Here is a 26,458-nt window from a genome sequence, read left to right as displayed (position 1 = left end):
GATTTTTGGTGGTTTTTACAACATGCCAGCAGATAATTGGGTGCTCTCTCCATCTCTGGAATTTAATTTTCTTTAGAGTTCTGTGTGAATTACTTTCAACATATGTCTGAGATAAGTAGATTTATAGTCTAGATGATAAAATCTAATTGTGAAATGGCTATTTTTAGGATTATGGATGTAGTTTTTTGTAGCTGTATGAGTGAAATGCACAAACAGAAAATTATGAAAATTAGGATATCTGTTTTGTAGTATTTTGCTTGTGAAATTTATTAGTAAGTGAATTTCATGCAAGTATCCTTGTTTGATTTAATGAGAAAATACCAGCAGGAGTATAGATCAGGGAAAAAGACATTTAAAAAACACGTGTTTATCATGTTTTCTAAATGTGAAAAATGTCAATCATGTTTTCTAAATGTGAAAAATCACTAATATAAGTACATTGAAATTGATTGAATTATTCACATGGGTATGAAGTTAAGCTCATATTTAAGTGTCTTGCTGAACTGGGGAAATAAAAAGAAACTTTTCAGTAAGGGCATTTTATTTTTTTAATTAGAAATTAAAGTAGGTCAGTTTGTTTTGTTTTGTTTTGTTTTGTTTTTTTTGCACAAGAGTGGCTTAGTTAGTCCAAAACATTAGAAATAAACTTAGACGAGTGTATGAAAATATCAAGGTACAGACCCAATGCCAAGGAATATGATTATATCAAAGTTCAGATCACCTTTTCTCAAGTGTTAAATAAAAACAATACATTTTTTTAAAAATAGTTAAAAATTCTTTTGGACTTCGATAATATCTCTTTTTGCTTTGTTTTGGGCCAGCTGGAGAGAGCATGATGAACATGTTCACGTTCCAGTGAAGACAGATAAATTATCAATCATAAGCCGTTACTTTAAAAATAAATAAATAAATAAATAAATAAATAAATAAAGGGGAGAAAATGGATGCATCTTTCTGCTCAGCATTTGTGGTCAAATATTGAATAATCCATCTGATAGGTAACTATATGAATTCAAAATTAATTGAAAATAATTATGGAAGCTGCCCACATATTTTCATTCTATAAACTGAGAAAAATTAAGAAGTTCAACAAAGAGCATAGAAGATAAAAAAATAATTAATTTCAATCATTATAAATTGCATGAATACAGAAAGGAAAATGTGTTTTGTTTACCTGGCAAGGTCCTTTGAATTGCTCAATAATAATGAGTGAATTTGTTTGCCAGAAATGCAGAATGGCTTTCCAGTTATATCTTCTTAATGTCTGCATATTAAACATCTGAGCCCAGTTGATGCATTATGGAGCTCTACCTCTTTGATGCATCATAACCTTGCATTTTCATTCCTTGCAGAAGGGAATCCATATACCTGGTGGGTTGGAAAAGCCAATGAGAAGCACTACTATTGGGGCGGATCGGGACCTGGCATTCAAAAATGTGCCTGCGGCATCGAACGCAACTGTACTGATCCCAAGTACTACTGCAACTGTGATGCTGATTATAAGCAATGGTGAGTGGTTTACGAGAAGGCAGGGTGAGAATGACCAGAATCTCATAGCGTTTTCAACTGCTGCCATTATTCTGAATGTTTTTTATTTACGTATTTCCTTTCTTACCAAAGAATGAAGGCAAAACATATATTTGTGATCCCTCCTACTGCAAAGTATCTACCCATCTCTTCATTTCTGTTTTATTCACTGTATCTGTGACTGTCAAATGTGAGGAGTGTACTTACATTTTCAAGTCAACTGAGCTGTAGAAAAGAATGTTCGAGTTGCAAAATCAAATTCTAATAAGAGAGGCCAGCATTCTGGCTGCCCATGGAACTTTGTCTCCATTTAGTTATATTGCAAAACAGTATTTAATTTTGTCTCTACAACTTCATTTCTTTTTTTGTTTTCCCAGAATTTCTCCTTTTTGGAGTACTATTGCTACATTTGCCTGTAGAATGTGAGAGATATGAATTCAAATCACTCATCTATAATAGTGATTCCAACCCTCATTATCCATCTTTCATGAGAAAAATGCGTTAAGAACTTGACTTAAAGTGTGTTATGGAATTAGGCTCTGTATTTCAGAGGAAGCTATTGCACTTTGCATGGGAGAAGTAAATATTCATTGGTCTGTTGGTTGAGAATACAAGCCTACAACTCATTTGGGATGAGACTGTGATAATTGGTTCTAGTTTCTTCTCTAATAAATAGTTATTGATTCATCCCAGGTTGAACAATTTTAACAGAGGGACTGAGGAAGTCCTACCCCGGATTATTTTACAGCCTGGTAAGGTTGGCAGTTTACTGTGAGGTAATTGATGTGGGTTTAAGCCCCTTCAGGCACAAAAGAGAATTAAACCTGCATCTCTGTTATTCCCCATAAACACTCTAACAATGAACGTACTGCGTAAAGCTCATCATCATATTTTATGATACCCTGTCTGTGCTCTTAGAACATTCTGTTTGTAAGCTTTAACCATTTGTATCTCTTTTGTCATGGCAGGCAGCATCATATATTAAGTTATGCAACATTCTGTGACCAGTTGGAATCATACTTTTATGAACACTTCTCCTATTAATAGCAACATGTTGGTAATTGAATCAATACTGGCTCACAAACCATTTTGTTTTAATTGAGAAATGCATACATCTATTAACAAATACATAGCTACGGAACTTTAATGGTATGTCAGGGATTTGGAAGGAAGAAGAAAAAATGAAGTAGGGAAAAGCACAGAGTCACGGGATCACAGAATACTTGAGGTTGGAAGGAACCTCAGAGGTCATCTAGTCCAAACCACCTACCCAAGCAGGACCACCTGGAGCTGGTGGCCCAGGAACATGTCCAAACAGCTTTTGAATATCTCTAAGAAGGAAGTCTCTGCATCTTCCATGGGCAACCTGTGCCAATCCTCAATCACCCTCATAGCAAAAAGCATTTCCTGATGTTCAGGGGGAACCTCCTGTGTTTCAGTTTGTGTGTATTGACTGTTGTCCTGGCACTAGGCACCATGGAAGAGAACCAGGCTCTGTCCTCTTTGCACCCTCCCTTCAGGTGTTTATACAAATTGATGAAATTCTCCTGACCATTCTGTTCTCCAAGGCTGGACAGTCCCAGCTCTCTCACCTTCTCTTTATAGGAGAGATGCTCCAGTCTCTTAATCATCTTAGTGGCTGTTTGCTATACTCTCTCCATTATGTCCCTATCTCGCTTGTTCTGAGGACCTGTCCCATCCCATCAGGTGGGATTAGGGATGAGTTAACTCTGAACGCAACACACGGCCTGTCTCACCAGGTGAGATCAGGTCTGAGTTAACTCTGAGTATTTCTGCGCAGTAATACAAAGTGTATGACAGAATCATTCCAGAGGTCCAATTCAGTTATGGATTTACTGAAAGCACTTAGTGGAACACAAATTACAGCGATTAGTGACTTGGCAAAAGTATGTTATTATATTACAAAACTTAACAAGCATCAGAACTTAAAATGATGTTACCTTTATATGTTCAAGAAGAAGAAAGAGAGAAGGAAAACTAAGATATCAGAGAAAGAGTGAGAGAGAAAGCGCGCATGTAAGATATCACCACTCCACAGGATGATCGGTCCCGCAATGTCCTCAGCAGGAGAGTGGACACGTTAAAGATTTCAGTACACACACCACTACCTCATGTCACACATGAGGTCGTTTTATAACCCAGTTCATTTACATGTGAGATAGGAGAAGGCAGTTCGTCTCCTCCCTCTGTTCACTCTTCATGGTAATTAGGAAGACTGTTCTGGAAATGGGTCTGGGGTCTTCACACTAGGGCAAAGTTCACAGTACTGACCAGAAGTGAGTTGTTTTGCCCATCAGGGATAGGTGTTGGTTTGTGGTTTCTTCTGGTTGTCCAACAGGTCCATCTCTGTCATCCCAATTAGGCCATGAGGTCTTCACAGCAACACTGTTAATTGCCTCTGTCTTAAAAATCTATGTTTCATTTCACAAAACCTTGGGAAAGAAAAGACAAGGTGTCTGCCTCCACAGCCATCTACCTTTTCCACCCAGAGTATCAAAAACTAGATGTTTAAAGCATAGCATCATTCTTTGTTTTAATTGGGATATGGGGAGTGCTTCAGGCTTGTCACAGGAGCACAGAACTGGACACAGTATTCCAGCTGTGGCCTCACCAGTGCTGAGTAGAGGGGAATGATCACCTCTCTTGACCTACTGGCAATACTTTGCTTAATACAGCTTATAATACAAGTATCTATCTTGGCCACAAGTGGATGGGCCCCCAGGTGCACGACTTTTACACTTTTCCTTGTTGAACTTCATAATGTTGCTATGAGCCCATTTCTCTAGCCTGTCAATCCTGCTGGATGGCAGCACAACCCTCTGTGATATCAACCACTCCTCCTGGTTTCGTGTAATCTGCAAGAATGAAATGTGAAAAATACAAAATTAGATTAATGAATCTTTTCAGACCCCGCAAAAATGATAGATTGGGATTTGGGAAATCAGAGATTGCCACCCTAAGTTTTGACATTCTTAGGATAGTATACTGTCAGCTATGACATGGGGAGAGCTCTAGAACCCCACAGAGACAGAGAAGTCAATATTAGCAACTGGGGAGTCAGACATGGTGCCAAACTCCAGAGCTGGAATTATATAGAGAGTGAAGAATATAATGTTGGAGGACTCTGACTCAAACATAGGCACTAGGGCAGTGTGGCAGGAGGGAGGTAGGTTTGGTTCTGTGACAAAATGATAACAATAAAAGGAAGATATTGTGATAATAATTAGGATAATGACAGAATTAGGAGCACTTATGGTTTTCATTGCTTGAGGCACTGGATGCATATCCATGAATAATAGTCTCTGTACCGTATGATAACTGTTTTCTTCTACACTAAGGGAAGTGCATGGGGGAAATAACATTGACTTTTGATCTCTTCTTGTGGCTTCTCTAAGAGTCACAGATGATAATTTAATGAGCAGCATTCACTCAATAATCTTTTTCTCTAACCTCTGTGCCCCCTATGGACCCATTCTATTCAGTGGGGTGAAGGCAGAGTTAAATTTTGAATACTCTGTGAGGTAGCCAGGAGTAACAACAATTACTCAAGAGGTTAAATTAAATCACATATTTACTAAAAACTCAATGGAATTACAGTGAATAGTGGCTTGGCAAAAGTTTGTAACTATATCATAAAACTTATAAAGACTTCAACAACAAAATTGATAATGATATTACCCTTATCTTCCCAGAATAAAGTTAGAGAAAAAGGGAGAAAAGAGAGATAGATTAAGAGGTAAGATTTCACCTCTCCAAAGTTTGGTCGATCCAGCAACAATGTCTGTAATTCTCAGAGTGGTGGGCACAGTGACTTCTGTAGTTCTCAATGTGATGGGTGTGATGAAATTTCATAGTAGTGTCCCGAGTGAGAAATGAGTCAGTGGTCCAGAAGTGCCCAGAAGTGAGTTGGTTGGTCTTCTAGGGTTAGCTGGTGATTCTTTATTTCCCCTAGCTGGTCAGTGATGGCTGAATGGCCCTGCCTTTGTTCCAGCCCGATTAATGAGGACTCAAAGAAAACGTATCATTAATAAGGCCTTGGTTCTGCAAAGAACAGGTAGAGGTCAAAGCAGAGACACCGTTAATGCCTTTGTCTTCATTTTTCCAAGAATAGGTAGGCCTCAAGGAAGAGATACATCCTGCCTCTACAGCGCTTTCTCCATCACAGAGGTTGCAAAACCAGCTGTTTAAGGCATAACAAGGTGCATACCATGTCCATCACACCTATATACACTGAGATATATGAAATCTACTAATACATAGATTAATATAATTATTAGACTTTTAAAAATCTAAAATAGGAATACTACTGGACTAGATATACAACTATCTCGTTAGAACTTCAAACAAGAAGACATTTATACTATATTTCTCTGAATATGTATCAGGGGTTTTCTAGGAAAACTATTGTATATGATAGAACAATTTATGAAAAATAGTTATACAACTGGATAGTATGTTTTAATATGTGGTATGTGTAAAATGCCAGAAGAAGTGAAAAGCCTCTTTATACGTTTTAAAGACTCTTTTTGCAAGATTCATTTTTGCACTTTAATTTTGGCACAATCTAGCCCTTTCCAAAGCCATACCTTTTGGGTTTTGGAATTATTTTGAGGAGTCTTAGTTAGGAGTTTTCTCTAGCCAGCTTGTTCGATACCTAAAAAGCAAGTGAGCTTCAGAGGAGAGGAGACCTCACTGACTTCACGCCTCAGGGGCAGAATGTTAACGAGGACCTACAGCACTTCCACACTCAAGTCTGGTGACAGCAAAACAGCTCCTGGTTTGGATCATAGTATCTGCCACAGCTCTTGTGTAGAATTGCCATTAGTGGGGGGATATAGCCAGTGGCAGCAATGCGAGCCTGGAAAGGGCAGAGCCTATTTAGAGACTCAAAGAGGAATCTAGTTGCTGTGAAAGCGTGCATCCATCACATCCATTCAAACCTGGCTTTTACCTATACAACTTTACATATTCCAAGTATTGCATAAACTATAGTATATCTTCTTATCCTTAGAAGTAAAAAAAAAAAGTGTTAGTTTAGGAATATTAGGAGCATTGCTTTGGTGCAGAGGGGAGCAGGATGCAAGGATTCCCATGCTGGGAGCCCTGCATTTGGTTGTGGTATGCCCACAAAGATTTTCTGCTCCTGCCCAGACAATGAGGAAACTAGTATATGTGATTATTGGGGTGGGGTTGGGGGAAGAAGGCAGTATCTAGAGCAAAAACTGTTTTAGGGAAGGTGAAGAACTAAAATGGGAAAATAAGTCTGCAGAGTGGTCATAGTGAGAATGTAAGGTGAAGAAGAAGAGGGAAGTTCAGCGAGAAGATTCAGATTTTGAAGTGCAGAGCACTGTCATTAAAGGCGATTGGGGAGCCACTGAGAAATGGCTCAGACTGAATCAAAACGATGTAGTGTAAATAGAATATTGTCTCAATTTTTTATTGTAGAAGTTAGAAAGTGTGTTAGAAATTAAGAAGGAAATTGCAGTTTGGTGAACCATCTTGTAGTGAAGGCAGCAGAATGCTCCCCTAGAGAACTGGATTATAACTCTGCCTATGGAACCACATTCCTGCAGGATGCTGGCCAAGTTTCATAAGCCATTTCTTCACAGAGCAGTCATTAATTGTTTGATCCTAATTTTCTGAGTACCAAACTGGGAACCCAGAGGTCCAGTTTGTGAAAATAGTAAACATGCACAGCTGCAACTGGAGTTAAGTGATCACTCTCTCTGAATGTGTCTAATGCTGTCCTCTAAAACAAAAAATATGTGCCTGTAGGCATCTCAGATTGAGCACTAAAAATGTATGTGTGCTTTTAACCTTATGTCTTTCAGCCTTAACATCCAATCTGTGGAAGGAGGATGATGCCAGCTGCTTACCTCACAGAGGTATTGCAAAGATAGGTAGATTTATGAAGCAATAATCTACTGTCGTAATGAGCACTGAAGAAAATCTAATGAGGAAATGTAGTCTTTACAGAAAGAGTTGAAATACACATGAAATATAAAATGGGTGCCACGTATTAAAGCATGAGAGTAAATTGGGATAGTGAGCAGTGTTTTGTTAAATGAGTATTGTCTGCTTCCTATACTAGGACCCTCTGGAAAAAATAATAGTGACCAATCAAAGACTGTGTCATGGTACAGAGGATAAATTAAATGTCTTTAAGCAACCTCAGATATTTGTTTTGAATAAATTTTGTGATTGTGTTGATATTTTTTTACCAGACATATGAGTAATTTTTTATAAGTACAGAACTAGCTTTGTTAATTATGGACTCCGTTATCATGTAATCTTTTTCAGGGACTAGCTTACACCATAGACTTTTCATATAACTTAAATCTGGATGGTTTTGTATTAATTCTTCGTAAAAGTTTGCTAAGCACCTTTATACCCCTTCCCTCTGAACAAAATAGGAACGAGCATTCTGTAAGTTGTATAGCTGTTTGTGTGCACACTTAATTCATTGATTATCAATCCTGGATGGTAAATAGGCCAAATGACAGATACTGGCAGGGAATATGAGATACGAATATTTGCTCACTTTATCTAAAATGGAACCTGATTCTTGAGAAAAGCACACATTGTTGCTGCAGTGTAAATATTAAGCAATTAATTTTGTCTTGATAAAGATTTATGGACAGATGGAAAACAAAACAAAACACAAAAAAACCCGACACATGGTGGGAAGAGCTTCACCCAGAGCAATCCTACCAGAGAAATTCAAAGTGGACCTTTGTCCAAGATTTGTGTCCAGAATGAAATAAATGCAGAGGTAAATGAATCGAATTATTTAAATTTAAAAAAAAAAAAATAGGTTAATTTTGCTTGCTAACAATGATCACTTATTAGAGAGTGTGTGATCTGCATTCAAAGATTGCCTCAATGTTGGGCAAATAAACTCCACTGATGCTGCAGTTATTAGTAGCAAGACAATATTTGAATAAAACCAGTATTATTAGTAGTACCACCTACACAGTTCCTTAAAAAATAGCTGGCATTTTAGAGACAGACAAACTGTATCAATTAAGTATCAAATGTAAAAATCTACAAGCAAGTTTTGATTCCCAAATTTTTATTTTCTTTGACTCTAAAGTCAGTTAAACACTCATATTGGAACCACAGACTGCTTGCTTCTCTAGTATATGAGAAGGCATGATGTGATGCTATGCATGGGTTACTGGGAAAAGGTGACATAAGCTTTTTCTTTTAGCACTTCTGATGAGGATGCACTTCATGTTACAAAGTAGAGCACAGACTTCACTGCTGACTATTGATGTGACTGCTAATCTTTCAAGAACTATTTAGTGGCCCTAAAAATGATCAAAAGGGATTAAGAAGAATTTGAAGATAACAGGGGTTTGGACAAATGGAGGAAATGAGCAAAGAAAATAGAAGGAGGGAGCCTCATTTTCTTGTTTATCCTCTCTCACAGTTTGGAAATCAAAGTTTCTTTCTCCAGAGCCTACAAAATTATTTTACTTTTGTGAGGTGTTTGCCGGAACGTTCCGTAGGATGCATCACCCTTTCCCTTCAGAAGTCTTCTCCTGCAATGGGGGTTTCAGGAGAAAGTTTTAGGTCACAGGAAAATACTCTTAAACAGGGCTCAGACTGACATGAGTTGTTGGAGTAACAGGAATAGGGATGGACATTGAAATGCCAGCACATGGCTGCAGCAATGGCAGGTAGGTCATTTGTAGCCAGATTTAACAGGGTATTTAAGGCTCCTGGAGCTATTGGCAGGCACCAGGACTTAACTATAGTACGTACTAATTCCTACTGAAATCGTTGCTATTTCGGTTCCTGACTCCCTTAGGCATTTTGAAAATCCATCTGTCCTTTAACGTTGTGTGCTCGCTGATGCAGAGAACTGGCTAGTTATGTGACACTGGCTGCTCCGATCCTTCATTAGAGACTGCTAGCAACAACAAAAAAAACCAACCAACCAAACGAACAAAAAAACCCACTAAACTGAGAACTTAGCATTGGCTCTAATTGGTTATGTTTTGATTAAATTTGCATCTATTCATAACATTATGTAGGGAAATCTTAAAGAAGTAAAAGGGACCAAATATGAATATAGCTAAAAGAACCTGAAGGACTACAGTAGTTGCAGTGACGAATATGCATGTCCCTAAACATGCAATATATACATATGAAAAATTTCCAGTTTAACCAGACAGATTGACCACCTACAGAAATCAAGTATTCACATAATGTAGCCATATGCTTAAGCAGTACCTGGCAGAACAGACATTTTTGCTAAAATACAGAGGCCTGTATTTAACAAGAAAATGTACTGGTTTATGTTACATGAAACCAGAAAACAAAACAAAACAAAACAAAAGAACAGAAAATTGTCTAGTAAGATTTGTGATGTTCTGCTGTTTTGCCTGGTGTCTGATAAAGACGATGAGCCTCAATTTCCTAGAAACTCCTAGAAATTGAGTAAATTTTCTAGAATTAGGCCACATCACTTTGAGAACTATAATTCAACATTTTTGCAGAGCTTAAAAGCCACCTCTGAAATGACAGTAATTAGTGATTGTGGTTTATGTTGTAACTGTGTGCAATAATTACATTTGTTCACCATATAAAAGCTGAAACATCAACACTTTTTTTTTTAGTTATGCTTGAGGAATAAACTGGTTTTGTGGACAAAGGCAGAGAAGCTTAGCTGACAACTTGCATTACTTCCTATGATGGTTTTTCTTGTACTCTTACAAATCCAGACAGCCTTTTCTAAGTTTTTAGGGTTACTTTTTAAGAGTTCCCCTGTACATTGATATTGGCACCTAGCCAATAACTCCCGTCAGTCAAAATTTAGCACTATGACAATATGTAATAGCATAGAATAAAAATCTGCATAAAGAGGAGCACTAAAGACAGAAAGTCAAGCATTCAAACCTTAGGAAAAGTTAGATTTAATATAGCTGGTAATACTTTTTTTCCTGAATGATTGATAGATTTGAGCTGAAACTTGCAGCAGTAGAAAAGCAGATATCCAGAAGTCAGGAAGGACATTCCTACTAGTTATAGTTTTGTCATTAAAACTACTCTAGTAGGGAAAAGGGTCAAGTGGCTGTCTGTTACACAGGCTTCTACCTCATCTGCATTTCTCAGCTCTGGTCATCAGTTGTAACCGGTGCGCAATATGAAACAGAGTTTGCATGCCAGAAACTGTGGAGTCTTCCCATTTAAGTGAATTCTGTTATGGTTTTTGGTTTTTTGTGTTTTTTTTTTTTTTGTAACCCGTTCTATATTGTCTTTTCTAGAAACTATATATACCTTGTGCTTGTCCATTATGCATTTGTCTTTTCTGCTTCTCCTGCAAGAGAAGCCTTAATGTTTTCATTACTGATAACAGACTAAGAGTTTGGGAGATGAAGATGTTAAAGTGGAGAGATTAGCTCCATCCAGCACTTGGCCGTGCTACAGATGTACTAAGAGAATCCACACCTTTCAAATGCTCCTTTACTTGGGCTTCAGTACCACCATAGGACTCTGGCTGCAGACCAGGACTCTATTAGACACAATTGTTGCTATTTTTGCTACTTTTTTCCTCAGTGTTTATGCTATCATAAATACCTACTTAAGACTAATGTGAGTGATTTAGAAGTTAAGGTGGGGGCAGATGAAGTGCACAGCATCTCTTGTACAGTAAGTGTTGAGGCTACTGATTTTCTGTAGACTGAAGGACAAGTACCTGCTGCCCTGGAGTTATCCCTGATGTTCATGTTGCGTTGCACAGCTGGCACCTCTAGTCGAGGATCCAGGCAAACCCAGGATCACCTGGGTTGCTCCTTCTCCTTTAGAAATGTTCTTGCAAATCCTGACAACAGTCATATGTATGTAACTCATAGGCCCCGGCAGATTTGCAGCCTGAAATAATACAGGTTGAGGGCATTAGAAGTTTGGGGATTAAATTAATTACAAAACTTGCAAACATTTCTCCTGTTTTCTCTCTTTTCTGTTCACCTTTGGGACTAGATTGTGGCCTTATTTGTAACAAGCTGATACCACTTGACATTTAGCTGCCATCTCACTCAGTGGCATTAAAGAAAGCATTTCCCTTAATGCTTGTGGCTCACAACAGTGACCAAACAGCTGAGAAATCACATCTTCGATTTCTCCAAAACTGAAAACACAAGAAAATGTGAGCATTGACATGACATGAAATAACTGTTTGGCACCGCATCTTATCTTTCTTAAAATAGCACCTCCTTACTTGGTGGTATATATTCAGCGTGCTTCTTTTGCAGTTCATATGATTTTTTCATCTCACAAGCAATGCAAAACTAGCATAGCTGAGGATGAGGAAACAGGAATCTGTACTTCTTCATGCATCATGAGCAGCGTGTTTTACCTTGCTGCATATGCAAAAATGGTTGAGGTCCAGCAACCTCAGTGCTAGCTGTAATGAATGAACTTAAAAGGGGAAAGTGATGATAAAATGTTATTTATTCATTTGCTCTATAAATTGCTGTGAGACAAAACCTGAGTGAGACAAAATCCTTTTGCCAACTTCACTTCTGAGTGTTGCTGTTCACGTTTTCCTGTATTCAGCTAAACTCAATTCCACCAGTCATAGACACACAGACAGCTGGTCTCATCCAGATCCTTTAAAATTACGGAATGACTCAATAGCAGTGCTGAAAAAATCTGTCAGAACTAGGTATCTGTATCTATTAATCTCTAGGATATTCTTCGTATTGTCAGAAAAATCCTGTCATTTTTGGAGTATTCTAAGAAATTTGTGAGAGGCTTATGAATTAGCAGGTGAAAATGCAGATATATTGCTTTTCTATCATTCAGATGATATAAAATATTATTTCCAGTATATTTGTATTCATTTTGTTATTAAACTTCATTATTAATGTGTGAGTGACAAATCAAGTAACTAAGAACAGAAATGTCTGCTATGTCTTGCCTAGAAACATGCAAAATTTTTCATCTGAATGAAAAGCTTGTGGTCTTAACTTCAAAATAAACGACCTTACTCTTGCTCCTTGTCAGGTAAGGGCAGGATATGCTGAACACTGTGCACTGCAGAACTTTCAGCTGCCGGTTATTTCCTCCTCGTCCTTCTCCTTTTATTTGTGCACTCACTTATCTTTAATAATGACTCTGTCCTCAATGCAGTGCTGTGAAGATGAAATCACCCAGTGTATTGGGCCAGCTCAATGTATTTCACTCAGTTCTTGACACCAGTTAGCTCTTTAAGAGGGTGCTTTTCTTTCCTTCTTAAATTGTAGGACTCCCTTTACTTTTTATTTTTCTTTCTGAATCAGTGCAATCTTATCTAGAAGAAATCTGAAATATGTGACAACCTGTGTTATAGGGTAGATGAAGACTGCAGTGCATGCTCGGCTTTTATTACTGTTTGGAGTCATATTTTAGATGAAATGATCACAAGGGAGTCCATCAAGCTGAAGGGACTAAGTCTCCAGTGCAAACAAAAGATATATTCATTTTCAGTATTTGTTCTTTGGTGTAGCAGGAGATCTACCTATGTATAAGGGGGAGAAGAGGAAATAAGCAAACCTGGGGGGAGGGAAGAGGGGGGAGGCAGACGCCCTTAAGATACGTTTTTTGCATCAGGTCCCAGACTTGATGGGGATATTTTCTTCAGAGGCACTGATCGAAATATCATGTCAGTTCATCAGTCAAGTAGTTGAAAAACTTGAGCTTTCAGAGCTTTGTCCTTTTCTCATTTTGCCCAGCACTGCGAAAGACCTGATGAAGAAACAGAAAAAAAAAAAAAAAAAAGAAAAGAGAAGGGCAAGAGTCAACGGCAATGTTGCTGTTTGCCTGGCAACTATTGTTATATGCATAGAGCTTTACTCTGCTTTAAAGAAGAAGGTTGTACTGTCTATGACAAACACTCGAAGCAATCCAGTTAACTTTCATAAAGCCTGCAAATTGAGCAATAAAGGCAACGGTGCTTAAACCAAGAGAAAAGGGAGAAACTGCCTTTTGTTGTTTTTTTTTTTTCCTCTAGTTAGACTTGTAAAAGAAGTTTAAATTCTATAAATTGTTTTCATACCTTGGACCAGATGTGGTTTTACCTTAGTTACTATTCATGTCTCCCTCCTGTTTTGTTGTGGGTTTTTTTGTTTTCTGGGTTTGTTTTGTTTTGTTGTTTGTTTGTGGGGGTTTGTGTGTGTGTGTATGTTGCATAATCAATGAATGCCCTAAGCCTTCCAAATTACTACTTATCTGTAATTACTCATGGCCAGACATTTTGTCCCAGGGCCACTCCCCCAAATTGTCCATCTATTTTGCTTTCCTCAGCCTCCTCTTCATGCGCAGAGTACTATAGTGATGAGAATGTAGGATTAGTAAGTAGTGATTAGTAAATGTAGGAAATAGGCTCCCTGGATATACCTCAAAGTTTATAAGAACTGTCCAAGTATGCAATGGAGACTTTGTAAATCAGATTCAATTTCTTGCATTTCTATCTCATGCTGTTTTCAACAGTCTTTAAAATTGGCATTAAAATGCTACATGGATTCTTTACACTAAAAGTGTGTCTATATGTGCAAGATTGCTGGTGGGATTCAGATGGCTTCTTTTTCATGTTTGGCTAAAGAAGAAGAAATGTTTTACTGTGAAGAAATTGTTCTACCTAAACCAATATCTTCAGACAGCTAATAATGTGTATTCCTTTACATTACCACAAATACTATGTTTTGCTCAGTATTGGTCAAGTGGAAGTTGTTTACAAGATTATATTAAAAGTCAATTGAGTGAAACAAAATCTTTGTTGAGTTATGAGTTGGGGTTCTTGCTTAAGTTACACAGTTGCCTTTATTGAAGTACTCTAAGTATCTATCTAAATGTATCTATATTTATTTATATAAATTGTTAAAGATAAAGTAGAGCCAAATGAAAATGAAGAAAAAGCCACTTTCCAAGCAAGCAGGCAAATGTAAAGGTAATAAGATTTGCTGACAGTGTTAGAAATTGTGATGAAGAAAAAATACAGCAAATACAAAAAGCTGTATCTCTATGATGCAAAAGTTTTGTGTTGTCATTGAAAAACATAAATTAATTTGCAATTATTATTTCTGTGAAACAGAAATGTTTAAAGTGCTCTCACTAAGTGTGTAATCTCATGCCTAAAACCAGATTTTTTCTGAGCATGACACAAAATGTTGTAATAACATTTAATGGTCAGCAGTGTGACTGTTGAGTTAAAACATTTTGCATTTTGGCTTGTTCAAATTGCCGTCGACCAGAACCCCCAAATCCCTCTCCATGGAGCTGCTTTCCAGCATCTCATCCCCAGTCTATATGCACAGCCAGGGTTGCCATGTCCCAGGTGCAAAATCTGGCACTTGCCCTTTGTTGAACTTGATGCAGTTGGTGATTGCCCAGTTCTCCAGTTTGTCCAGATCCCTCTGCAGGGCCTCTCTGCCCTTGAGAGTGTCGACAGCTCCTCACAATTTTGTGTAATCGGTGAACTTACTTAGTATTCCATCAAGTCCTGAGTCTAAGTCATTTATGAAGACGTCGAAGAGCACTGGCCCTAAGATAGATCCCTGTGGAACCCCACTAGTGACTGATCACCAGCCCAACTTAACTCCATTTACTAGAACCTTTTGAGCCCGATTCATCATCCAATTGCTCACTCGGTGTCTAGCTGCAGAGCTTGCAGAGGTTGGGCTTCATAGTACTGGGATTTTCCAGTAATTTTCCACTAATATTTGTTAAACAACATATTGTTGCAGGCTTACATGTATTTGATGAAACTTGTGGACTTGATTTAGTTGTAGAATGATAAACAGTGTTATGATTGGCTATAAAATCCTCATAAAATTAAAGGCCTAAGATCTTCTGTATTTTGAGTGAACACAAAGAGAGTACTGTGATTCAAAATACGTTTATTTGTTGACACATTTTTTGCCTAGCAGAGGATGTAACCAAAAAAGAAAGACAAAAAAAAAAAAACCAAAACCCACCATAGTAAATAGAAAAAGAATGTCACCTGGAAACACTTTCTCCTGTGTGTGGCAGCTGGTTTTGCTTCTTAGACAATGCAACAGTTTTCTGGTGGATTATGAGTTAGTTCACTTTCTGCCGTTAAGTGGTCTGAACATGTTGCAGTTTTTTATAGAATTCAGGATCTGTTTCTTCCCTGGCTGTATGACTGTTTTACTTTTGCCATCTGCAAATCATGTATTTGTTCTTGCTTGCTTTATCAGAATAGTAATTCAGCTTTAGTTGCTAAATAAATAGCGTGGTTTTTGAATGCCTGCGCTACTCTTTTTTTACTACTTTTACTATTTACAATATTTGTTGTGATTCAGTCTTCTAATGGAAAGATTTTTATATGGAGCACTTATTTGTAGGTAATAACAGTGTGTAAATGAAATGGACTATTTGTGGTTTATAGGGAGAAATGGATATACTGCTGATTATATCTCTAGTTATATCTTTGGTTTAGCTGTACAATGAAAAAAATCTTGCGTTTTTTTTTTTAGCCTACCAACTCAACCTTAGTGCAGAAACCTGTATAGTAACATCCACTCCAACACTGTTACAACCTACGTTTTATAAATGGTCTTATACACGATTGTTTAGGCGGAGATTTGTCATCTGACCTTCATATGAAGGGAATTTATTGTATTCTTGGGTTTTCATTCTGGGTGTACAGAATGACAGAAAGTTAGAGATGATTGAGAACAGAATACTCTCTTTCTTATGCCCTCTCACAAGAGTAGATTTGCCTTCCCCCCCTGCAATAAAAAAGGCAAATCAAAACTGTACAGATACAACTGTTAATTTTAGGCATCTTTGTAAACTCTTCTATGAAGAGAATTTTAAAAAGTGATATTTTCATCTCCATTTTAGAATGGAAAGCAACAAAAAGAAATTAAAAAGATGAAGAAGATATGGTATGATTCAGTCAGGGGAGAGGTGAAAAGTGGAAGAGCTGAAGAGGGAAAAACGTAGAGAGAAAGTGGAAAAGCAGGAGCAAGACATAGAGAATTATCATGTGTGGGAATTCAGTCACAGGGAGATCACTATTTGGTAGAAACTCATCCTGAAATGGCTATTACTTCTTATAGTTAACTGTTATAATTGGCATTAATTTTACTGTTTTCTGTATGTCATTGCATCATATGATGTACACATACTGAGATAAAGCAGACAAATGGAAGCAGATATTTTAGTATCTTAATCATTTAGAGGAAGTACTAACTTACCTTGTGGTCATGAAAGACCCAATATTATAGATAACTGATCCTCACTGAGATCTTGGGCTGTATTGCATTAAAGGAAAGTAATCAATAATTGTCTAACTCTCATATGCTTGCCTCAGAGGAGAACAGTTTGACTGACAGCGCATCATAAAATAAATCTTTGTTATAAAAATAATTTATTAGGAATAATGTTTCATAGCAAAGTGTCAGGACTGATATAGATCACTTTCAGGTTCCATCCGCTATAATCTCATTTCAGAAGAATGCAAATGATATTGTACAGAAACTTGTTCTCTGCTTGTATTTTTGAATATTTCCCATTTCTGCTTATTTTCTAGGAAAGTCTATTAAAAATATTTTTATTACTTACCTTAAAACAAACTATCTTAGTGGCTTCAGTCAAAGAAGTATCAATAGTGTATTCTGACCTTTATTGATTTCTGCTCCTAAAACCACAAAGTTCCCAGTATCAGCTCCAAATGCTTGGAAAATTAGAGATTGGTTTAAATGAAGGGCTTACTATCTGCTTCAACCACAAAGAAATACAAATATGTTGCATCTTTTTAAAAACATTTGTAGGGTACTTGGTAAAACACTTTCTAGATATGACCAGGGGCAACTTGTGCAACTCCCTTGCATCTGGAAATAACAGCGAAGTCATATAGGTTCAAAAGGAAATGCAAACTTCTGGCTAATAATGCTCCCTCTCTCTTCAGATTTTCCGCTATGGTCAGTGAATACCTTAGCATGTGAATCATGCTCCTGGAGGACTCAGAAGTCTCCTTTGTCTAGGTACATACATATGCAGAAGTTACAGATGTGACAATACCACTTTTTCTCAAACGCTTGTTCACTTAGACAGCACGTTTACTTTTGTCATGGTAGGAAGAAGGTCATGTTGACAAATGGGGGGAGGCTTGTTTCACCAGGTAGAAACAGGACATCATGGAACCTCCCTGAAAACTTCCACAGTAGTGTAAAGCAAGTCCGTCTTCGAACTTTCTACAATGGACCTTACTAAACAATGGGCTGGAATTATTTAGATTAAACCCCTGTATTTTGAAACAATATCTAGTAATATGGACTATATTTGGAAGAACAACAGCTTTGTCCAAAGGATAGTGTATTCAAAACATTAGGAAACAGATTTTATTTCTCATCATTGGCATTTCCCCACAACTGAGGAATTTATGGAGAGGCAGGTGCCAGGGCTGGAGATTCGGGAGGACATTTTATTAGCACAGCTGCATGCTATTACTTCTTTAGAAAAGGAATTGCCACTAAAACTGCAGAGAATGAAAACTGACACTTCATCATAATTTTGTGTTTCTTGGGGAACTGCATCTTTTTTTTTTTTTTAAGCTGTGATGCCATCTACAGCTTCTCCATCAATCTGGGCACTTCGTGTAACTTTAATTGCTAGGGCACATATGCTTGTCATGTTTACACATAAATATCCTTATTTTCTCTTGCCAAAAAGACCTCAAAGATCTGGTTTGACAGGAATTTATTTGCTACTTCCCGTTGGCAGGCAGGTGTTCAGGCATCTCCAGGAAAACTGGGCTCCATTACCTGTAATGGTTACTTGGGAAAACAAACACCATAACTTCAAAGACTCCCCCCCACTTCCTCCTTCTTCCCCACATTGCTGACTGTGATGTCACTGGTACGGAATATCCCTTTGGTCAGTTGGGGTCAGCTGTACCAGTTGTGGTGCCTCCCAACATCTTATGCACCCCAGTCTTCTCACTGGTGAGAGAGTCCAGCACAGGGCAACAAAGATGATTAAGGGAGGGAAGCATCTCCATTATGAGGAAAGGCTGAGGGAGCTGGGTCTCTTTAGCTTGGAGAAGAGGAGACTGAGGGGTGACTTTATTCCTGTTCACAAATATATAAAGGGTGAGTGTCATGAGGATGGAGCCAGGCTCTTCTCAGTGACAACCAACGGTAGGACAAGGAGTAATGGGTTGAAACTGGAACACAAGAGGTTCCACTTAAATTTGAGAAGAAACTTCTTCTCAGTGAGGGTGACAGAACACTGGAACAGGCTGCCCAGGGAGGTGGTGGAGACATTCAAAACCCGCCTGGACACATCCCTGTGTAACCTCATGTAGGTGTTCCTGCTCCAGCAGGGGGATTGAACTGGATGATCTTTTGAGGTCCCTTCCAATCCCAAACATTCTGTCATTCTGTGGTAGAAGCAGAAAAGAAAGGACTTGACTTGATGAGCAGTAACTAAAACATCCCTGTGTTATCAATACTATTTTGATCACCAATCAAAAAAATAACACCATAGGAGCTGCTGTGAAGAAAATTACCTCCCTTGCAGATAAAACCAGTACAGACGTGATCAGATCCTGCAGAAGATAAGGTGATGTGGCTGAATGCAATTGCAGAGAGCTGTCCTCAGTGACTGCAGCCTCTCTCTTGTTGCCTCGGGAGTCTATGATTACAGGTAGAAGTTATAGACTTCTTGGTATCCCTTCATCCATAAGGCAACTTTTATCTCATAGACTTGTTTTAAAGCAAGAAGAATCTGCAGTAAACTACATTTGAGCCACGAGAAGAGATGCATCAACATTTGGCAAACTGTTTTTTTCCTTTAAAATGCAGCACAACATTGTCAAAACTCTCAGTGCATCAGCTGCAAATACTCTGGGCCCTAGGCCTTTGAACTGAAAGTCTTAGAGTTTAATTTCTGCCGTCACCCAGTGCTGATGCTGATAAAAATGCTACAGAGCAACAGCCCAAAAGGTCAGAGAAGCACAGCCTGGTGGCTTCAGGGTCAGCTTCCCTATAAGGCCTACCCAGGGTTGCTTGGAGTCCTGAAAAGCACCATTCTTATGGATAAGAAATGTGGTATTAGGATTTCTCACTCACTTCATCATCAGCCTCCTTTGGCTGTGACCACATTGTCATGGATTGTTAGAATCCCATGGCCTAGAGCCTTTTCAGTCCACACAGTCAGGGCTGTGACAGCACCCTATGCAGTAAAAAGTCTTGGGAGGGGGCATTCATCAAGTATTGTGCTAGGCATAGACAGGCTCAGCTCAGAGGGAATTGCTTTGAGAAATGAATGGTGAGTTCTGCTAAGTTTGCTTCAGTCGTTTGTTGTGGAAAAAGACATGATCTGTAATATAAGGAGAGCTGAGCTCAAAGGCTAACAAGAAGGATAATGGAAATCCATCAAACCAATAAAGTGGAGCAATCTGGCTAATGAATAGGTCACTAATCTTGGATATATGTGGTCAACAAAATGCTAAACAAATACTTGACATTCTACAGACAGTGCAGCAAAACAGATTTTCCTAAATAAGGGCATCTGCATTTGGCCTGATATTTAGCAGCTAGCATTGTATGCCATAGCTTCCTGGGAGCTCAAGTCCTGATCTTGGACACTCAGTTGTCTCATAATGCTGTGAATAAAGGCAGTGAAACAATCTCTAGCTACATCCTCGCAGAATCCAGCTGCCTCTAGAGATGACACAGTTGTACACGCTGCAGGAATAAAAGTTTTTAAGACTTCAGTAAGTAGCTTGTTTAGTGTCCTTTCTCAATTCTTCCATTGCTGTGATACATGCATGTGCATATGCACACACTCAGACAAGAGGTAAGAGTATCATAAAAACCTTAAAAGACCATAGAGATGCTAGCCTATGGATAAAGTTTCAAATCATTGCAAAACAAGGTCATCTGTCTTTTTGGCAAAAGCACTAAAAAATAAACCTAATTGAAATTAAAATAATTTTCAGAGACATATGTTTGTTTTTGTAATCAGAGGGCAAGTGACACATATCCATGTTTTGCTTGTGCTTTATATCAAACGGCTTGCATAATGAAAAAGCTTATCTGTTAATTACCTCTGTGTGGCATCACTGCTTTAAATGTGTGTGAATATCTCGCCATTTTCAGATTTAGATAAATACTTCCGATGAATGGGAGTACGTTTAAAATGTTTTGTAGTGGGATATTTAATGCTGCTTCTAACTGAGGCACTTTCATGATGATAGAGCCCACTTCCCTTCCTCAGTAGACATAGCAACATCATGTGAATAGAACAACTTGCAGATAATCCAGTCAGGCTCTTTTGCTGGATTTTGTTTTATTTTTTTTAGCAATGGCTGTTACAAATTTCTTCTTCCATTCAGCTTTGACGTGGTTTGATGTTTGTTCTCACTCTACTTACCATTTCCAGGATAATGTAAGGGTTCTACCTTTTGCAGGTCAAAGAAACAAATAAATGATGGCAACAGGATCAAAAAAACCAATAACTCGATGGCTTCACTGTATTAGCAGATGGTTTTAAGCAGTTAGGAAAAAGCAGAATTTGTTTTGACACAATTTTGCTAATCATTTTACAGTTAGAAACAACTTTTCTATTTATTAGGTGAACACAAAAAACCAAACCAAAACAAAAACCAAAACAACTTGTAGGATCACTGATTCCAACTCCAGACAGTAGTAGGTTAAGAAATCTTCATGCTGAGTAGCAGCTGCAGATATACAAGCGGCATGGTACATAATAAATGCTAAATAAAACTGGTCATTTGTCCTGCTGGGGTAAGTGCCCCTTTGAGAGATGCATCATTCTTGTTGGTTTACCTTCTTCCATATCTGCACCAAAGTAAAATGGGAAGCAATCTTCTGGGCCTGAGACTGAAGAGAAAATTAAAGTACAATGTGATAGTCACTTCTAAGGACTGAAGGCAACCCGGGGTCTTCTGACAGGAGACAAGTAGCAAATCATGTGTAATACCGTAAGAATACAGTATTTCAAGAACGAGAACTGATTATAGATATAGAAAATAAGGTGGTGTGGTTGATACAGTTAAGTTCGAGGTGAGTCAGAAAAGAAAGGTTTACTGAAAAATAGGTTTAAATACCTAAATTTTTTTAAAAATCAGTGCACGTGCTTGGGGCCTTCACAGAAAGGAAATAAATAGCTGAACAGTAATGGCTCTTGGAATTTTACTTTTAATAGTATATGACATATTACTTGGTTCTCCATCTTCCTCTAGTGGCTACTTAGTTTATTATTTAGAAGAAGGGTGCTGGTATGCTTATTATCCACATGATTTCTAGCAAATAATGTATTTTTTCTGTGTCTTCAAGAAAGTGACCTGTGATACAGATATAGGATAAGTGTAAATTTTTAGAGAGCAGAATCCAACACACCCGAATACAGCATTTTTCATGTAAGATAGCTTTATGCTTGCTAACTGTTTTACAGAAGCCTAAAAGTAGGGCTAAAAGGGCTCAGATATCATCTGTATTAAAAATAAACAAGCCCAAATGGAACAATAGTTTAGCATAAAAAGGCAAAGGAGAAGGCTAAGCATGAAAAATGCTTACCAGGAGATACAAATTGGACAGAATCAACCTACTTACCATCTGTGTGAAGGAGATTTTGTGAGGTTACCTAATCAAGCACCCTGTTCCAAGGTGTGATCAGCCTAGATATTTTCCCAAAATATTTGATGTCATAGCTATACAAGCAATAAAAGAGGTGAGCTAAATCACAGCACTTTTGTGTTCCCCATGGTGCCTTTGTGTGAAGCACCTGTTGGTTTCAGTGTTGTGTGAGATACATGATATGCATAGATGTGATGTAAGGATGAACACTACAGGAAGCGCAGAAAAAGGGTGGGAGCAATGATAGATGTTTATACTATCAGTTTTACTGATATTTTCTAGGTGAATTAAGTCCCATACTTCATTAAATTTTCTGGATCAAATTCAACACTAAGTTATTCACTTTAATACCTTATTGAACTCAACAGGCATATAGGGGCTGAAGTCAGCATTAGCTATAGCCATCTGTTATTTTGTCAGGCCATACTCAATTATTTTTATTTAGCTCTTTCAGTCATACGAAATAAAACTGTCAAAGTTGTCAAGAACTCCAAGAAATTAAACCTCTAAGCTGCTGCTCTGAGATTTTTAATATTTCTTCCAATATAGATCCTTGTGCCTTAAAAATCCTGCCAGAAGCACATTGGGTCTGAGAGTTTGACAGGACATGATCCAAAGGCTTGTGGAGAGTTGTCTGCAGAGAATTCATAATTTTTTCTGTATAGATCTTGCAATAGTACGCTCAATAGTACAGATATTTCATTAGATGACTGCTTTTAGTGTGCACACAGTAAAATGTTACTGTTGCTATAGTGCATTCAGATGTACAAGAATGTTGAAGAATTAGAAATGCTTGGGTGTTTAAAGAGAGATTCTTTGAAACAGGTGGCAATACGCAATGCAGTCTTTCATGATTTTCTTCCCTCAAAGCTCCTTAGCCTGCAATTGCGTGGGAAGTTTCAGCAAGTGTGATTGGATTATGGAATGAATAGAGGTTTCTCTCTGTCAAAGTGACTAGGAAGACATTTAAATTTCTGTGGCATGTTGAATAATTGAATGGATCATCTAATGTATTGTTCTTCATTTGCTTACATCTATTTAGAGCAGTGTTTTCTCATGTTTCTGTCATAAAACAAAGCATTTAAAACTTTCTAAGGATGACAAGAAAGCTTTTTTGGCATTGTGAATGATTTTTAATATTTTTATTTATTAACTGTTATTTTTCAAAATATCTTTTGAATTTTGAAATATTTGGATATAGAATAACCATACTTTTTGAAAATGCCAAATAGAATTTTTTATTAACTTTATTTATTTATTTATTTATTTAATTTAAAAGACAAAACAAAACTTCTTTGAGCAACCTATTCACCCTTCCCAATGTCAATTTTTCTTGGAAATTTCCAATAGCATCCCATTTCAGGCCTAGGTCCACGGGAGAACTTCCTTTTCTTGGCTTCAGCTGAATCCTAAGTAATCTTGTCTCCATAATTACCCAAAGGGGAAGCAGCATCCTAGTACAAGATTCAGCAATTATCCTATATGCATGTTCTGTCCTACTTAAGAGATTTTTAATCTGAGGCAGAAATTAAATTGTTGACAGATGCAAAGATCTAGAGGTGTTGTAGATCAGCTACGGCATGGTAAGATTCCTAGATTCCATTCTTAAAATTTCTTAGTATAGAAATAAGAAAGATGAAGTGTCAAGTCAGTGGAGTTGCTGGACCCGAACTGAAGAGGAGCCCCAAGAAATTAAGTTCCTAAGAGAAGCTGCTCTACTTGAAGGAGAGACCCTCGGTCTCCACTGAAATGAGAATATGAGCAAACACTCAGCAAAGGATTTTCCCCTGAAATTAATCCATGTTGTTCAAAAGAGCATAGAAACTAGTTTGCTATCTTCATTATTCACCTTTTGCTGCAGTTATTCAGTTTTTCACAAACTCCTATTTGAGAGGAAAGTTGAGAAGCCTTTTCAGGCAAGAGCCCTGTGGAATCATTCTAAACTATCTCCATCTCCTTCCTGATGGATTTTAAAAATGAGCCTCATTTCTCACCAATTCCTCATTGTATCTCATTTCATATCTCTAGCACACATGGAATGAGTTACCACTGTGATAGCATCAACATATCTTCTGGACTTCAGGGTTTGTTCTGAGTTGCCAGGGGTTTCTGTGTCTCATCTCTTGCCAAGCAGAGAAAAAGGAAAAAATGAAGCATGTTCCCTGCCAACTTCCTTACTCAGAAGCTGTCACCAGACTGCTTGCATGAATTCCATGGTGATACAGTGTCAGCATGAGGCATCTTAAATTGTTCAGCTCAATCCTACATCCCTGATCATAATACAAAGTGTCGTTTAGACAATCTGTCTTTGGAAGACTTGTGGTGGTCTAAGTTTTTTGGTTTTTGTTTTTTAAAAAAAAAAAAGTTATTAACTTTTTTTAAAAAACAGGCATTTTATTAGCAAACTTTGAATTATATACTGTACCTTATCAAGTGTACATTTTGTAACCACTATTGAAGCATATAATCCTCATAAGAAAGTTTGTAATGACTCAACCTGCATTCAGTTTAGAGGCTTGGTGTTATAGGATCCTAAGATTTGAGAGGTGTCCAAAGGAGCAAATTTATTTCCAAATGTAATTTCAAATTTTTTTCATCCTAAAGGTTAGGGGAGGAATAGCCTGTGTGAGATGATAAAGGGGATATAAGCCTCAATCCCAGAAAAAAAGTTTGAATTAAACATGTCTTTGAATGGCTAATTTAAACTGGTTCCTTCTTCAAAGAAGGTTTGAAGTTCCTTAACTTAACTTAGGTGACCTGTGCTAAATTCAGATTCCAGTGTTTCTTTGGTACAGGTCATTTTCATCAAGAGTATCTTAAATTTATTCATCATTCTTATGGAGGGACTATTTCTGAATATGATGCTTGTGTATTAAGTTAATTCCATCTAATCTATTCAATCTTTTATAATTTCTAAACAAGGATTACTTATGCCTGCTGCACCATCAGCCTCCTTTCTTTGGTATCATATAATTTATCTTTACTAATAGATGTCAAAGGATGGACTTTTTATGCTAGGAGTTTAGGTGCTGGGATTAGATGGTCTTTCTTCATATTGTTTAGATTTCAGGAGATGAGTCCTCTCAAAAATAAAAATGAATATCCAGACTGCTTCCCTGTTTCACTTCTGCATTTTCCACTGAAACCTCTTGCAAACCCTTGTTTTCACATAGCTAATAGTTGTGCCTGCACATAGTTTTTGCTTACCCAACTGAAACATCTGTTTTATTGTAATTAAGTGAATGTTGCTAAAGGTTGATGGCACTTTGTCATTTTTTTTACTAGTGTGCTAGAGAAGCTTAATTGCCTTAAAAGCAGTCTTAACTGTAAGAGTTCAAACTTCTCCTTCTTTTACTGTTAGGAATATGAGAACAACGTATTTTGTACAACCTCAGCCCATCAAATGTTAGCATGGAAAAAAACTTGAATGGATTTATGACTCTCTGTCAGTTTATATGTCCCTGTAAATGAGAAATTTACCATAATACCCCTTGGCAGCCAGATCAAGGGTGAGTGATTATCTCCAGTTTAACATAAGGTTATCTGAGGTGACAAGACACAAGAAAGGGACAAGAGATCTATAAGAATCCCTGAGAATGGCAAATTCAAATGGAAGTAAAAGTTTTCAGTCTAGAGTATATTGTTGGCAATTTAAAATTCCTAAGAAGGGCAGAGCCCTGAGAACAGGGTGAATCTAATAGTATGCCTTTTGTGCTGCATAGTATATAGGCAAAAAAAGTTAACTAAATTTTATCAAAACCTCTCAAAAATTGGCTAGTTCTGGTTTAATCCTAGCTTTTGTTTTCCCTGTTTTTAATCCTGTTAATTAGATTCTGCCTATTTCCAAGTAACTCACTTCCAGATTATTAAGGCTGCTGCGAAAACTGTATTGTTCATTCAATTCTATGTAATGTTAGCTCTTCTTAGCAGTTCTAAGATAAATAAAATGCCTGTCAGGTATTTTTGGGAGAGAGAAAATACTAATGCTTGGCACATCTCTACCCTTCACAATGCTTTTTACAGACACTCATTTGCAGATATTAACTGAAATAAACTCCTTTATACCACTCTCAGATAGATCATGGAAATTCAGAGATTATAGTAGAGGTGCTTGCATAGTAAAAAGCTGGGTCTTGTGAGAGGTGAACGATTATATACTTTTGAAATGGGAATACTTGGGAGTTTGTACTGATCAAAACACTGCTAGTAATTTAATAATATATGTTAATAATGTATGTTAATAATATATGTTTAACACTGCACTTTCAATCCACTAGGTGTTTTATTTGTAT

At 37.5% G+C, this 26,458-nt stretch overlaps 1 protein-coding gene across 2 annotated transcripts in view; it reads left to right on the top strand.

Moving 5' to 3' along the window:
- CNTNAP2 (contactin associated protein 2) overlaps positions 1-26,458 on the top strand; it is a 1,148,794-nt gene that overhangs the window by 936,260 nt on the left and 186,076 nt on the right. For both annotated transcript variants that reach the window (XM_065830092.2, XM_071804698.1), the window contains exon 14: positions 1,353-1,509. In XM_065830092.2, the coding sequence (XP_065686164.1) occupies positions 1,353-1,509 (157 nt within the window). The remainder of the gene's footprint in view (positions 1-1,352; positions 1,510-26,458) is intronic.

The sequence above is a fragment of the Patagioenas fasciata genome, chromosome 2 (assembly GCF_037038585.1).
Source record: "Patagioenas fasciata isolate bPatFas1 chromosome 2, bPatFas1.hap1, whole genome shotgun sequence".
NCBI lineage: Eukaryota > Metazoa > Chordata > Aves > Columbiformes > Columbidae > Patagioenas > Patagioenas fasciata.
This window is presented reverse-complemented; position numbering and strand designations above follow the sequence as displayed.